At 39.3% G+C, this 17,557-nt stretch overlaps 1 protein-coding gene across 3 annotated transcripts in view; it reads right to left on the reverse strand.

Moving 5' to 3' along the window:
• The window catches only part of fhod3b (formin homology 2 domain containing 3b), a 519,315-nt gene that overhangs the window by 78,927 nt on the left and 422,831 nt on the right, over window positions 1–17,557 (reverse strand). For 2 of the 3 annotated variants that reach the window (XM_059945317.1, XM_059945318.1), the window contains 3 exons: window positions 12,066–12,200; window positions 9,538–9,588; window positions 6,891–7,099 (listed from right to left, as the gene is read on the reverse strand). In XM_059945317.1, the coding sequence (XP_059801300.1) occupies window positions 6,891–7,099; window positions 9,538–9,588; window positions 12,066–12,200 (395 nt within the window). The remainder of the gene's footprint in view (window positions 1–6,890; window positions 7,100–9,537; window positions 9,589–12,065; window positions 12,201–17,557) is intronic. The other variant, XM_059945319.1, reaches the window with a different exon arrangement.

Raw genomic sequence — 17,557 nt, forward strand, 5'->3', positions numbered from 1 at the left:
TCTGATATGATTAAGCAAATGAGTTAGTATGGAGAGGAGGGTTTGCACAGCAAAAAGTTAACCTTACCGTACAAGGAAATGGACTTCTGAAAACCACAAGCGAAGTGAATACAGACTTGTGTTGTTTGGTACAGACTGCAATTGGAATACAAGAAATGTGCCACCAGGACACCTGCCCCCAGCAGACTCCAACCATTCCTATTCTTTTGTGCATTTCCAAAATACTGGAATTTCTGGCACAAATGCCCAGCGGCAGAATTTATTCATCTCATCATCAGGTAATTATGTCTGATGGCCGGTGTTCAGCTTGATCTATTTTTTAAGCTGACCCATACACGTATTAAATTGCTTGCATTAATTTCAGACATAAGTGAAAACAGATTCCCTCTTTGAGGTGGTGCAGACGTGAAGTCTGCCTCATGTACTGCTTATGCTTTCAGGAAAAAAAATGTGCACCATTCCAAAATGCTACATGTAAAATGTATGCAAAGCTCAATTCCCTGGCACACTTTTAACCTGGGGAAAAGCTATGCTAAAATACGCTACTGCACCATCAATCTTCACCACAACAATACTTAACAAGCCATCAAACTTATTTCAATTACCCACCTGGTAACTGTTGACCCCCAGCTATTGTAATCAGTTATCACAACTCCGCAACTGACTGTGGAATGGGGATGCATGTGAACAGCAACTACTGAGTGCAGCTATCAGTTCTGTGACTGGTATCTGGAGTTCATTAGCGCAATCTGATTTTATATATACATCCTAAATATTAGATCATGGAGTAGAAACTGCAGTCAGAAATGCTGACTCCGTTCCACGTTCATGCATCAGCCCCTATTTTGGCTATTTTGCAGATCAACATCTACATAAACTATGTAGCACTTAAACATATAGGAGTAATGATTTAACATTGTTTGTCATTTTTTATTCTAATATAGTTACAGCAGAATCACACAAAATCTTCTTTTGGTTTATGGGGGGCTGGAGATACAGGATAGGCTGAAAGCTGTAGGAACTATTTGGTATTGATAGAAACTATCCTGCACCTGCGCAGGAGCAAAGTGAATCTCTGTAACAAGGCCGAGGCACTGAGCAGCCAGCCCTGGTAAAACAAAGTGAGGCACACAGGCCATTTGTAGAAAACACATCTGCAATTTCCTTGCAACTTTCTCTTATTTAATCTTTCCGTGAGCCAGAAACTCACGCCAAGGTGTGGTCTAAGGTTATCTGCCATTTGCTTAGACCACAAAAATTGGCTGTTAAACTGTAAGGACATGACATCAGAAAACAACCTCATCCTCATCCACACACAAGGTCACTGGACGGCAATCAGCAGCAGCCCCTGAGTAATGTTTCCCCACCCTAATCATCATTGCATTTGCTCTGTCGGAGACTTGTAACAAGGACATGTTTGACACCGAGTGATGGTATTTACGTGGACGGATAAACCATATAGTGGTTGCCATTAGGAATAATAATAAGTTGTAATCTGGAGTTATGGAATTACCTGTGTTCAACACCAAACCACACCACATTCAAGTTCAACTTTATTGTCATCTGACTATACAAATACACAACCAAATGAAACAATGTTCCTCTGGACCACAGTGCACTCACAAAACATAATTACACACAGAACAAAAAACAAAATATTACCACAAATAGTTAATAAAAAGTAATTCAAAGTGCATGTAGTGTATAGCACAGGCAAACCGTAAACAGTAGAGTAAACAGCTCACTGTCCTAGCAATGAGACCTCGATGTAGGCAGGGTATTCAGTTATCCTACTGTCTGAGGGAAGAAGTTGTCATCAGGTCTGGCAGCTCTAATCCTGATGCTTCTGTACCTCCTTCTTGATGGTAGTGGGTTAAAGAGATTGTAGGATGGATGGTAGGGATATCCAAGAATACTTCTGGCCCTTCTCCCAAAACGCTCCTGTTAAATTTCACAAATAGAGGGAGGGAGACTCCAATGATCCTCTCAGCAAATGTTACTGTCTTCTGTAGGGACTTCTGGTCTGATGTCTTGCATTATCTTTACCACAAAATGACAGGACACTCGATGGTGTTCCTGTAGAAAGTTGTTAAGAATAGGGGTGAGAAGTCTCAGACACTTTGATTTCCTCAGAAAGTGTAGACGCTTTGGGGCTTCTTGACTAGTGACTGGTGTTGTGGATCCAGGTTAGATCCTGTGCACACCAAGGAACTTGGGTGACAGTACCTTCCTGAAATCCACAATCATTTCTTTTGTATTTTCCACATTGAGACTCAGTTGGTGGTTCTTGCACCACCTGACAAGCCTCTCTTCCTGCTCCTCTGTATGCTGACTCACCATTGTTGCTGCTGAGGCCAGCCACTGACCTGACGGTACAGTTTGAACTAAATCTGGCAGTGCAGTCATGAGTCAGCAGACTGAGCACACACCACGGGAGGGGCATCAGTGCTCAGCGTGACAGAGCTTGAGGTATTGCTGCCAACTTGGACAGACTGGGGTCTTTCTCTCAAGAAGCCCAGGATCCACTTACAGAGCAGGGTATTGGGTCCCAACAAGGGCAGTTCACCCACCAGCTTTTGAGGGATGACCGTGTTAAAAGGTGAACTTGATGAAGAACATTCTGGTCTACGAGGCATTGTTTTCTAGGTGGGACAGGATGGAGTGGAGGGCCGAGGCTATATCATCGATCAGTGGACCAGTTTGAGCAGTAGGTGAACAGGAAGGGGCCAATATAGCTCCAAGCTGGAATTTTATGAGCTCAAAACACTTCATGAATGTTGAAGTCAGTGCCACTGGGTGGTAATTATTTAGGCCATTTGCCATTTCTCTTTTGGGAACTGGAACAATGATGGCCACCTTGAAACCTGCAGGGACAGTGGACTGTTTAGAGAGGTATTAAAGATGTCTGCTAATATCTCTGTTAGCCTGGCTGCACAGTCCCTCAGCACCTGAGCTGGTACGCTGTCTGGATTTACCCTGCATCTTTAGATCACATATAAACCATAGAACAGTGCAGTGCAGGAACACTGTTGACCATGACACCAATCCAAAATAAAAAAGAATTCATCTGCCTGCGCATGGACTATATCCCTCTGTTCACTATTGTTAATGTGCCTATTAAAATCCCTCTTAAAAGTTGCCATAGTATCTGTTTCCATCACTTCTCTGGCAGTACATTCTAGGCACCTCTATGTAAAAATACTTGCCTTGCATATCTCCTTGCAATTTCTATCCCATACCTCACCTTATAATTATGTCCATTGGAGCCTGACATTCCGCCCCCCCACCCGGAGAAAAAGAAACTGACCATCTATTCTACCTATACCACTCAGAATTACATCAGGTCGACCACCAACTTCTGACACTCAAGAAAAAAAAACATTCAAAGTCTGTCCAACCTCTTCTGGAAGCTAATATTCTTTAATTGAGGCACCTTCCTGATCAGCCTCTTTAGCACCCTATCTAATACGTTCACATTTTATTGAAAAGCACTGACCACGAACTTCTGTGCTACAGAAAGTATAATGTTACTTGCCTTCTTCAGAAAGGTTCCTTCAAGGCAAGGCTTTATTGTTCTCTGCACTTATTTCAGTGAGGTTATCAATCTAGTCCCAGTTTGGTCATATTTGTTTTGATGAATAGTTAATAACTGTGGAAGCCAAGATGAGGCAGTCCAAACCCTTTCACGTGGGGTTGTCTGAACTGGATTCTGATCCAAGTCCAACAGTAAAAGCATAGCTTGCTAATAAACTGGCGAGTACATCTAATTTTAAAAATAAGTTTCTTCACCGCAAGCCTCAATGATTCTAAGAGCATTTAACCCAAGTAATTGTTGAAAATTTTTGGGAATATCCATTTGATAAGGTAGAAAGATTTGAAGCAGTTACAATCTCATTAAGATTTGAAGCAGTTACCATCTGGAAAATCTGAAGCATCTATTACAGATAATTAATAACTGCTAGATAGAGTGAAGAACCTATTACAAATGAATCTTAACCAAAACAAGCAACAAAAGTGACATTTTTCCCTCCATACCCTAATTTAATATATTTTAGAGAAAACACTTGATTGAATTTGGATGTGAAGAGAGCTGTTCTATTCCTCTGGATCAAAGACTAATCAATCAGACCCCAGTATGAATCCCATCCAAATAGATGGGATGCAAGCCTCATTCTTTTGTTGGGAAGAACAAGTAAAGTGAACATAACAATCTTGGCCCATTTCAGAATCATATAGATCCCCGCACAGAACTACCCATAACTTAATGTGAAAGGGTTTCAATGTATGAATCTTCTTCGCCAGTCACCTACAGTCAAGAACTCGGTCTAAAAATATATTGAGCTTATGGTATACAAAACATCACATTTATTGCATGCATCTAATCTCTCTGATGTCCTAGGACAGCACTTTGTTTGGTTGACATAAAATCTACCTCTCTCGGGGAGAACTATTCCTATCAGCCTCATTGCTCACATAAGACTTGTTGATGTTTAACGGCTAATGAAAGCTAGCTGAGTAAAAGGAGGTTAATTGTTACCTATGGGGTCACTGCATGCCAGGAGGGGCAAGTGCATTATCAGAGAAGGAACTAAGGAAATGTTGCTATGGGGAAAACAGCCCTATTTTTGACAAAGTACAAAGACACTGATGAAGCCTCTGAAGAGGAGTCGAGTATTCTCATCTCAAGAACTCGTGCAGCTTCCAACAGCTATAACCATCTGGCATTCCACTGAGTTATTGATGGATGAAACTGTCTGCAAGCTATTTAACTCTTCAATATGTTACATTGCATTAATATTTATTTTCTGTCAGCTGATTTTAATGGTGAAATATTTTTGGCAAAAACAAAATTGCCAGCCTTATTTGTTGATTGTGTTTTGTTTTCAGTCACTGTGGCTTTTGAAGACCTGCAGCAATGGTTGGAGGAAAGTCCCCCATATTCTTGCAGCTAAATTATCCATCACCGGTCTGTCGCAACAACTTGCTGTGTGTGCCTTTGCCGCATATTGCTTGCAAATAGCTTTGAAAATTTTGCTCTTTTTGGTATATTTAGGTTGCTAGGCACTGTATTTCAAGCCTGTTATGTTTTTATAATTTAGATTCCGCTTGACTAAAAACCCATAGTATAGATTCTGTTCCATTGACTCCAAATCATAAAAAAGTACTTAAGGATAAAGGAGTTACATAAAAGAAGAAAGAATTTACATTCACATGATGCCTTCAAATAAATCAAAATGCCCCAGGCACATGTCAACTGCTGAAGTACTTCCAAAATATAATCATTATTGTACTATATGTAAATTAGTAGCAAGCAAACCTCAGTTACTTGTTCACTTTAAGCTTCCAGAAAATATAAAGAGCCTATTTCAGTAAAAATGGATAAAAAGAGGGAAAAAACCTGACAGAAACCCCCAGGATTTTGTTTGATTAGTGTCACAGATTGCTTTACATCCATCCTCTCACCTTTGTTTACTGCCCTTTTTAGTTGCAGAGGCACAGTGATATTGCAGGATTCCCTCAGTAAGTATAATGTTCAAATCCCCGGAGTAACCTACATTGAGACTTGAACCTGTGATTTTCTGGCTCAGCAGTAAGAATACTATCACAGAGCCATAGGTTTGAATTCAGTTTACCCTTTCTGAATGTAGTGTACCACATCTGGATGGGCAGGGAGTTGTGATTCCACATCTCAATCAGATTCTCCCTTCCACCAAATGCTGGGCAGCAATCCAACTAGCTTCTGATGTCATCACCCCCAGAGGGCAAAAGGAAGTAAACAAAATGTATTCGCTTTAACGTACTTTTAAATAATATCCCCCTATAGATAACTGGACACATAGGTTTAATCATAAAGAGTCATCCAAGAAATTCCAGACTAACTTACAATTGATCACACTGCTCTGATGTAGACAGAAGGAAGACAAACCATTACAAGGCAACTGGTCTCCTACTAACAACTTTAATTTTTATCAGAGTCACAAAGGATTGCAGTCACTGCGCTGTACAATGATGAGCACTTGAACTTGAACCGTGAGGCTCTTCACAATCTCCACTGAGAGCTCGTGTTTACGTGGAACTATAACCCATTAAAAATCACCTCATTTGGGAAAGGTCGAGTAGGTAATTGAGGATATCCTCCCTCTTTCATTCATACATACACACACACTACCCGTTTTAAATTCCAGTAAATGTCTTAAACTTCGAAGGATACAAGGCCATTCAGCCCATTCTCATCTCCTTACTTCCCTCTACTCCTGCAACTGATTCCCTCTTGTATAGCTTTGGGATGCGAGAGCAAAGTAGAGCACCCAGAGAAAACTCAAACAGTCATACAGCAAATGTGCAAATTTATGCAGACATTATCCAAATTTGGAACTGAGTCCAGGACCCTGGGCAACATCCACTGTGTTACTGTGCCCCCATTTGTCCACTTTAAGAGGCAAATGTGATCCTTGTATCAAATTCAGTGAGAAAATAATTTCTCTTTGTTACAATTATTGGGCAAAATCTTATCTGTTGCATGAACTATGATAGAGCCGCTGCAAAAATCTCTACAGCTCAGGAAATAATTTATACGTTTTCTCAAATTTATATTTGCATGCTTACTGCAGTGATCTGCTACTTTACAATCTATAGTGAATGAACCTGTTAAAATTTACTTGGCAATACCTAAAACGCTATAAACTGGAAATTAAAGCCAGAGCTCTATCAATAAATGTACTGTTATTGTACTACACACCTCTGCTTGCTGTAGTGATTTCCAGCTTTTTAAAGCTCTTAACTGACTTCCACACATACATTCACCTTTATCATGGTGGCTCCAAATTCCAGTAAACACATTTGCATACACACACAGAAAGCAATGTTTCTACTTTCTTCCTAATACTCACCTTCAATAGGCTGAGACGACTCACTCCGTCTGGACGGACACTTGTGCTCTTGCCAGGGCTCTGGAGGGGGAGTCCCACAAATTGGGATGGGAGACGATGGGGCTGCAGATGAACTCAGGCTAATGGAAAGGTCACTGCGTGCCCGAGGCACCCGATTCCTGGCCTCCTTCTCATATTCCTCGGCTGCTAATTTTTCCAGGTACTTGTATCTAAAAAGAAGTCCACAAAAGTTTCAGCATGTCATATATCACATGCATTATACTGCAGGCTTTTTCATACTTCAATCTGAAGCCAGCAGCTCTGCCAAAGTGAACAGCTAGAAATTAAGTGAAACGCAAACCGGCTGCCACTTAAGTTTACCTGCAGACGGACTGCAAGAAAGTTTAAAACAGATCAATGGCTTCCATAAGACATTTATCAATGGGGTCTTTTCCATTCCTTGCAGATTCTTGATGCAAAGTGACACAAGAGCTTTCACCACCTTCTAACTGTTGCTCCTCATGACTGAACCTGCATCTATTCCGACAGTATGGAACTTTACGTCATGTTGGGTTTAGTCATCAAAAGCTGCTTAGGGAAGAGAGAGTACATCTGTTTTGCATTTTCATAGACAGTGTTTCTAAACTGTTTATTGCTCCTTGCTACCAATCATACTCTTTATATTTAAAAATCTCTGGCAGGGGAAAAAAAAATAGTGCTCACCACTTCGAGCCAACATTTTCAAATTTCATTTAATCTAGCTTCTCTTTGTGAGCCAACGTTGTAAAAAGTTACCAACAAATAGATATTAATGGATGTAAATGCACACCTCGGAAACATTTCATTCTGAAAACAAATTTAAATTCAGTGGAGACAGAATAGGGCAAAACTGAGTTGCCTCTTTGGCAGATGCAAAATTATTATGTTTGGATAGTTGCGGGAGGTAAAATTCCTCGTCAGATAACTTCACCAAAACTGTTTGGAAAAGAAGAAATGTTGCGTACTCATGCCAAAACCTTGAGTTAGCTTATTAACATATGTTACATTGTACAATTCTTATTTTGCAAGGTGATAATTTGGTGGCAAAGAGAAGCAGCTTTAGTCTGTTTCAGAGTGTCACAACCAATGCAAAGCCATCTAATTCTCAGTCTATCTTCAAATCAGCGAGCAAACCTATATGCTCTCGAACCTGGATACATTTTTCCCCCTAAGCATATAATTATTTCAAGATTCTCTTAATCAGATCTTAAAGTAACATTTAAAGGGGTGAAAAGAATAGTGTGAGAAAGTAAGGTAATGGATGCATCAATTTGGGAGATCAGAATCTGATTTAATATCACCACCATATGTCGTGAATCTTGTCTTTGGAGCAGCAGTACAATGTAATACACAATAATAGGAAAAAAACCGAATTAGAGTAAATATATTTACATTAAATTGTTCAATACATAGTGCAAAACTAAAAATTAAAAAGTAGTGAGGTAGTGTTCATGGGTTCAATGTCCATTCAGAAATCAGATGGCCGAGGGGAAGAAGCTGCTCCTGAGTGTGAACCTTCAGGCTCCTGTACCTCTTTCCTGATGGTAGCAATGAAAACAGGGCACATCCTGGGTGATGGGCATCTTTAATGATGGATGCAACCTTGAAGATGTCCTGGACAATATTCCCGTTTTGAATTTACTGGTGTTAATTACATATATGCAGCTAGTGTATATTTTATAGACTGGAAACTGGCTCCAGAAGCTGATTCACAGTTTGCTTGTTATGGTTCAATTAGCTATGCCTCAGTTAACTTCAAAGCAGCAAGCAACAGCTTTCAAAAATAAGACCCATGCCATGAGCAGTTGCAAATAATGGGGAACATTCTTACTCAGCCTAAGCTGAGTTTACCTCAACACATCCAGCAGTTGAATTAACTTATTTGGATATTTAGCCTTCTTTTATGCAGGATAATGCAAAAGGAAATACAATCAGTGGAAATGGGACTAGAGGTTAGAACCATTGGAGGTGTTTCTCCCAAGCATCTAAATCTACCTCTGTTTTGTTCCTGTTCTGACATTTCATACCTGAAGGGACAAAATCTTTTGATATACTGGCCACAAAAGTACCCACACTGCATCAACTATACAGAGATTAAGGCAGCCACTGTTAAATTGGGCAGATGCATGTGAGGAGATGGGGAGTGGGCTTAGGGGCATTTGGGCTTGAGGATTGCTGCAGTCAATATATGGTTTGAGAAAGAGGACAAACTGCAGTTTTGGTTATCAAGTCTCTGGTACTCTTTTAGTTTTAATGCACCGTTTACAGCAGAGAAGAACTGGTACAGCTCCAGGTGATCTAAAAAAAAGACTAGTGGAAATTTCCTTGAATATTATCTGACCAGAGTTCCGGCACCATTGTGCTAGAATTTAGCCCATTACTTCAGAGAAGCTCATCATGAAGTTCTTTACAGGATCCAAACAGAAATGGTACATTTGGTATACTCCAAGATTGATTATCTTTAATTTTGCAGTCTATCTGAGGGTAAACAAAGTGGCCCAGTTTAAAATGAAACTTTGCCTATAAAAGTTTCACAGTTAGAAATTGTTAATAATAAAATCTATGGATTAAATTCAATAAATTACATTACTTAATTTAAATATGTGCACATCTAGTAGAATAAGCAAACCTTTCTTCTCTTGCCAGTCTTTGCTCTTCTCGTTTTTCTATATATTCCCGACTAAAAGACAGAATGGACAAGGAGAAGGAAAAGATATCAAAAGATAGAGACATGAAATCAGCAGATACTGAGGTAGAAATTTGTCCTCGATAAAAGGAAGCAAAAATCAGACAGGGAGACTAAAGGAGCAGTTGTCATTTTATGCACTTGCTTAATACTAGTGGCCAAAGAAACATTTTAAATCTATTATGGTTGGTGAAAGGCAAGTTCCCATTAAGTTCTGCATAGCCCTGGAAAATTTATTCACCTACGCCAATCTACGCAAATGGCGATGGAATTAGAGGCCATTAATGTCCTCCAATACAACAAATATTTCCAAAATGGTATATTTACAGCATGTGAAATGAGTTAAAATTTGTAGTTTGCATGTATAGTATATTGTACTCAACTGAAATATTTCACATTGACTAACAAGTCAGGAGGAGAAAGTTAAACAGAAAAAAAAACATTTAGCCTGGCCCCATTTAAGCTCTTATTACAAGACAAGGCATCGAAAAATAATTCCATTGGCATAGTGGAAATGTCACCCGTTGATCAGAATCACAACATAGATTCCAATACCAGAGGAATGTGTGTGCATTGCATGTGCACAGATATACATAGCTGGAGAAAGTCACTTGCATAGGGCACAGTATGACTCTGGTTGGATTGGAAGAACAGAATTTTGGATGACTTAATCAGAGAGGACGGTTGTCAGCAGATTGCAAGGTGTGCAAGAGTGGTCTGAAACTTCCTTGGTGAAGAATAGAAACAGAGAGAAGCCTGGAAATGTCAAATAAACTTCCTATAATAATGGCATGAATCTTCCTTTAAGGAGTAGTTGAAAAATGAAAAGTACGTGGAAGATGTTCAGAGATGAATGGAAGTATCCTTGGTCATGGACAAATATGGACAAACAACTGGAATCATAATAAAAATAAACACTGAAATAACTGAAAAACCAGGCATTATACTAATGCAACGCTCATATCAGATTAATGACTTGGAACAGCTAATTCATAGTTTTGGCCCTTATTTGGTTTGTTAAACAGGTAGCCTCATTGATGCTCAAAATCTTGATAATCCTGCGTTAAAACTGAAAGACAGACTCTCATTGGTACTTCCAATATGAATCAACCAGATTTGGAACAGACAATAAAGTACCATGAGCTCCTTCTGGAAGAGGGAATTATTTCTCTTAAGTATGCAGCTACTTCAATGCCCTGTCGCATTTTATTTCTCCAATATCAATCTTCCATACTAGGTGACAAGGCAGTGCTATAAATGGTGTGGTACCTACCCCTGAGATGTAAATTAAGGAATTGGGATAGGGTCATTTTCAGCAGCAAACTAGTGGGCCCAATACGTAAAAAAGATGTAGGACTAATCATTCCCAGTCATGAAAATTCCTTTTCTCTGATCTTGTTCAATGTCTCCCACCTGTACAGGAAATGATTCTTCCCCCCTCCACCTTTTTGGTCCGTTACCATTGTAATCTTAGTGATTGAGTTACACCACTCTCATTACTTCTGATTATCTTTACTTTCTACCCTTAAATAATGGAGACACATACCAAATTTCCAATTTGACAATGATCACTAAAATATCCAGTTTCTTCACCGACTACTTCCAATATTTTTGCATGGAAACTAACTGGCACATCAGATCAGCCAGTCTTGTTATTATTTTTAAAGATTAAGGATAATTTGTCACATATACATTGAATGATACAGTGAAATGTGCAGTGCATGTTGAGAACATGCAACCGGTGCCAATATGGCATGTTCACAACTTACTAACACTAACTCGCATGCCTTTGGCATGTGGAAGGAAACCAGAGCTCATGGAAGAAACTTATGGGGTGAATATATAGACTCCATACAGACAGAACCCAGATCTTACAGCTGGCATTGCACTTATTTTTATTCTTATTCTCTCTGAAGAATACATATGCAAGATACCGGTACTCATTTAACAAGCCTGCTGTTGTTGAAAGCTATATCTAGTTTTGAATGAAAGATTTTACTTAGCCATCTTCATTCTTTATATATTTACAAAAAACTTTTATCATTAGACTTGATATCCCATGCAGGCTATTTTTCATTCTCCCTTTTTGTTGCTCTTAATATATTCCTTGTGTCCTTTGTTGCCTTTTATAGCTTTCCCAGTTCATTGGATTCCCACTTTGCTTTTGTCTGCATTAAGTGCATTCTTAACATAGAATTCCAGCCAATCTTCCCATAAGTTAGTCACTTTATATCTATTCAAAACCTAGCTGGGACTGGAAACTCACCACCTGGAGAAAGGCCAACAAAAGCCTTGAATATAGATCGGATTTCAAATATAGAAGAATGGTGCCATGACGTCAATTTAATGCAAATCAACCATAAATTTGCTAATATTGAAACTTCATAGTCTTTGAAAATTGAGGCAATGTTCACGCTCCTTTGTTTCTCTTACTCATATCTTTTTATTGGTTCCTATGATGGGATTCTTACTTGAATCGGTTTCTCTCTTCCCGTTCTATCCGCTGTAATCGCTCTTCTCTCTCTTGGCGTCGTTTCTCTCTCTCTGCTGCCAACGATTCCTGATGTTGTCGGTATGATGAGGACAGAAGACCTCCCAGTACTGGCCTGTTGACCAACCAAACATAGGAAGCCATGTACAAGAAGTCTCAACCACTTTACCATTGACAATGAGATCGTCAATTATGAAGTTCTAGCCTTCATAGAAGGGAAACATCTTACTGGCTGCCTTTCTATCCTTATCTCCATGAATGTCTGCTCTATAATTATTACCAAATTTGTTGTAATAGGTTTGACTATTTCATGTACAAAGGGTTGCTTATTTTTAAACCACCAACAGATTGGCTTACACTGAATGACCATTTCTGTGTTACCTTTTTAGTTATTAGCCTGCAAGGAACAGTTGAAGCACAAGACAGTAGGGAAAGTTACATCATAAGGATGACACACCTGATGAAAGGAACACTGTAGCTTCTGTTAGTCTGATCTGTGATGGGGGGCAGACTCCAGGTTCTGCTCTGTTCAGCTCACCAAGATCCAGCTCTTTCATTAGTAAAGTGAACGCTTTATCAGAGGAAAACTACCTTTTTGAAAATGGGAGATTGGAGGTTCACAGTTAAAATATTCATGTCCATGGGTTTTGCTGCATCTCCTGCCTATTACCAGAATAGGTCTGCAGTCTCACTGGTTCTTCACTCAGCCTTGGTTCAGCTGGACAATAGTTATATCTATGTCAGGCTGCTGCTTAGTAATTACAGCTCAGCATTCAACACAATCATACCCTTAATTCTGACCAACAAACTCTAAAACCTGGAATTCTGTACTTCCCTCTGCAACTGGATCCTTGCTTTCCTCACTGGGAGACGACCGTCTTTACAGATTGTAAATAATTATCTCTTCATCACTGACAATCAACGCTAGTGCATCTCAAGGATGTGTGCTTAGCCCGTTTTCACAATAGTGTGGCTAGGCACAGTTCAAATGCCATATATAAATTTGTTGATAATACAACTATTAATGGCAGAATTTCAGATGGAAATGAGGTGGTTTTCAGGAATGAGAGAGATCAGCTTGTTGAGTGATATTACATCAACCACCTTACACTAATGGATTGATTGTGGATTTCAGAAAGGGGAAGTCAGGAGAGCACATACTGGTCCTCATGGAGGGATCAGAAGTGGAAATGATGAGCAGTCTCAAGTTCCTGGGTTTCAACATCTGAGGATCTATCCTGGGCCTAACATATAGATGCAATTACAAAGAAAGCACAACAATGGCTATATTTCATTAGGAGTTTTGAGAAGAATTGGCAAGTCATCAAAATCACTCACAAATTTCTACAGATGTAACATGGAGAGCATTCTAATTTGTCACATCATTGTCTGCTTTGGAGGGGGCCACTGCACAGGATTGGAAAACACTGCAGAAAGTTGTAAACTCTACTAACTCCATCATTGCTACTTCCTCCCCAACATGCAGGGCACTTTTAAAAGGTGATGCCTCAAAAAGGAGGCATCCATCATTAAGGACCTCCATCACCCATGACATGCCCTTTTCTCATTGCTACCAACAGGGAGGTACAGGAGACTGAAGACACAAAGTCAATGTTACAAAAACAGGTTCTTTTCTTCCACTATCAGATATTTGAATGGACAATAAACCAATGAACATTACCTCAGTGTTTTTTTTCCTCTCTTTTTACAGGACTTGTTTAATTTATTTTTAATATATATTTAGTGTAATTTATAGATTTTATTATGTATTGCAATGTACTGTGACTGCTGCTACTGCAAAATAAACATTTCACAACATATGCTAGTGATATTAAACCTGATTCTTATTCTAATCTGTGAAACTCACTCAAAATAATTGCACATCCCTTAAGAAATACTGTCTGTTGAGTATTTAGTCCAGTGGTACAACAGAATATTAGTCTCACAGCAAAATGTCTAAGAGTGCTGCATGCAACGCTGCAATTCTAAGGAGAAAATATAAAGAAGAATTATTAACACTTTTGTCAAGGAAGTGAACTAAAGAAAATTCCAGAGGGAATTCCAAACTGAAAACACAACTGCCGCTAACATTGGAATATAGGGGAGGAAGGAAAGATATAAGAAGCTTGTGGTACAGGAATCAGGAGTGGCGTAGTGACAGAGAAGCTGGAAAAAAAAAGTTGGGAGGAACAATATTGTGAAAGACCAGAATGAGATTCTTGCTTGAGGTGATAGTTCTATGAGGGTATAAAGGCTTTGCAGGATCTGCAGTTTGACAAAATCAAAGGCAGGTCATCAGTTGGCAAGTGACAAAGGGAACAACTTTAATCATTATTAGACTAGTGAAGCTTACATGTCATAAAAGAAAAGGGTGAGCTTCTGAGTGGATAGGGCTTAGACCAATTGCTGTGGTGGACAAATTCACTGAGATGATCTTTATATAGTAGAGGGAAATGTGGTTGGAAGATCAGCTCAGGACCAAATATATCCAAGGTTGTGCAAAGCAATGATTGAGGAATGGTTTATAATCAGAAAAAAATAGATTATAGAGTTTGGTATGAACAATGAGAACTGTAAGTTTGGTTTACCAGTGTTCCATTGGAGAATCTTTGTGCCTTGAGAATAAATATCATACAAACATGCCAATAACACAAAGGCTGTGAGCAGTAGCTAGTGAAATGGTAGAACCATGTGTACAGAAGGTGGCAATCCCATATATTCAGCTGAGATCCGTATGGTGCTGAGGAAAGGAGTGGACATAAACAAGCTCTTGAGGGTCTTCCAAAGATATGGTGTGGAGTTGAGAAAAGAAGCCACCAGTTCAGACTTTGTCACTATACTCAGTTAACAAGATGACACCAAGGAAGAATACTGGACGGTAGACAGGGATTAAAGGAGAAAGATGCAAAGAACATTTAAGGAATGAAGGAGATACCTTGGAGTTAATTAGCGGACAGTCATTCGAATTAGTGGAAGAAAACTAACTGTCATTTCAGTAATGACAGGAGAGCAGAACTTGAGCTAGTTAGATGGAATATGCAGTTTAAAAAAAAATGGGGCACCACAGAAGCATACCAGTTAGTGTGATGCTATTACAACTGAAGTTCAATTCTGGCACAACCTGCAAGGAGTTGGGAAAAAGAGCTTTGTGAATTGGCACAGAATAGGAGTTGAGGCCTGTGCCACATCATCCACAATGACGCTGAATGGCACGGAAGACTTGAGGGGCTTTTTGGCATACTCCTGCTCCTATTTTACTTGTGTTGTGAACTTTGTTGTGCGTTCTGTCATTTCAGTTTGGAACAAGAGTGATAAAAATACATAGCACTTTCTCATCATCTCCCCTATCCATCCCTTCCCCTCCACCATCTCCCTCTCTCCCACCAAAACATCGTAAAGTCTTCCCGGGAACGTATTCTGCCTTCCACTGAGAAGAATGCTTGTTCTTACGGCAATGGTCATATCTCTTGGCTGGCATGATTTCTGGAGCAAAATTGCTAAAATTAAGTGACACAAATCTTATCACATCCACGCAAAGTGACTAAATATTATTATAAACATTAAATAAGTAGATAAGTAAAAGGGAGGATTGGTGACCTCGAACTAAAAGTCAAGGTTACACACTTCTGCTCCAGAATCAGAGATATCTTTGAATATCGACGCATTGAGATCTGTTTTTAAATGAGTAAACCTTTGGAGAATTTTAGCTCCAACAACAAATTGACAGTTTCATCTGTTTTTAATATAAGGGAAATGTGTATGGTACCAAAACCTCTACTCAAACATGTTATTTTGTTCAGTGCATCAAAGTTACAATGTTCCACCTCAAATTTACTGAGGTAATTTTGCATACAACTGGCCAGATGGTTTGGTTTGTAATTTTTCAGCCTCTTCAGAGGAACTGCACTATAAATCTACAAGCCATTTAAAATTACTCATAAGAAGAAATGCTGCATTTCATACGAGGGAGGAAGCTGAAAGGTTAGAAATGTGCCACCGGCCAGCATGTATTAAGGGAAACCAACATCACGTGCCATAAGGAGAGGTTGGATTGTCTTCTCTAGAGTGGCAGAGGAGGAGGGCGGGAGACTTGTTAGAGGCACAGACAGACAGCCAGTATCTTTTTCCCGGGATTGAAATGTCCAATACAAGAAGGCAACTGTTTAAATTGAGAGGGGTTGTGTTCAAAGGGGGTGTGCAGGGAAAATTTTTCCTTATATGTAGAGTGGTCAGGGTGCCTGGAATACGCTGCCAGAGGTGACGATGGGGGCAAATGTGCAGAGAATGGAGGGATATGGACTTCGTGCAAGTAGAAATCACTAGTTTAGTTAGGCATTCAAATACTAGTTTAATTAGTTTGACACAACTTCTTGAGCATCTTTTTGTACTGTACTGTTACATGTACTAAGTTCTTCAGTACATTCCAAGTTTACATGAATCTGCAGGTGAAAGCCACATCAACACGGAGGTAAAATTATTGATTTTTTTTGTAGAAAGTGTGCTACATAATGTGGATAGAAGTTGTGGTCAAAATAACAATATATAACTTGGATAGTAAATCTCCTCAAAGTTATAAGCATCTGTGGATGTCACTGTATTCAATTTGAGCCCAGTCTAGGATAGTTTATGGCCATGGCACCATCACTTTTTGAAATCTGTATCCAATCTACGCAGTTATAATAAAAGATCCTTTGGTCTTTTACAGACTAAAAATTATACTGGGAACAAAGCCAGTAACATCTTCAGTAGCAACTGAATTCAAAAGAATATGCAACTTAATTTGTATTGTGGGAGAGAAGGTTATACGGGAGTGGACTTAGTTTGATTTTATGACTGTGACAGCACAAATAAATATCCAACTTTTCAATCAACTGTAATCTGGAATTCCCTTATGATGGTTTTACAATGCATCAAAGTCTTGATCACAAGCATCCATATCTTTTCTTTTTCCTTGAGAAATGGAATGCAGGATGAAGGGTGGAAATTTGCTGGAATTTAAAGCAATTCATCATCATGAGATCGCCAAGTAATCCTAGTACTAACATACCCTGACATGTAATAGAACATTAGAAGAACGCAGAGCCATCAAACAAAACCTGTGCCAAAAAGGATACTCATTTCTTCAAGAGTCTCAATGTCATGACTACAGGTAAACTCAAAAATATATTTTACCAATATGAGGAAATACTTAGCTGCTTTGGGATAATAGGTCCCAGACTCAGCTTCCTATACCCTATGCAAGTACTCCTAAATATGCCATATTCCCCATTTGTATTTTAAGAAGCTGATGCATATGGGGAATTAGAATCTTGAAGATGGAGTCAATCTGCTGTTATCCACAGGTCTACTAACCCAGTGATCTATCAATATTTCCTCTGTATCTACAGAATTCAAGAAGGAGCACCAAATTCAAAGTCTCCCATCAAGTAAGCTGCAGAAAATGACCTGACTGCATGCAAGAAATGATACGGG

The sequence above is a fragment of the Hypanus sabinus genome, chromosome 20 (assembly GCF_030144855.1).
Source record: "Hypanus sabinus isolate sHypSab1 chromosome 20, sHypSab1.hap1, whole genome shotgun sequence".
In the NCBI taxonomy this organism is placed as follows: domain Eukaryota; kingdom Metazoa; phylum Chordata; class Chondrichthyes; order Myliobatiformes; family Dasyatidae; genus Hypanus; species Hypanus sabinus.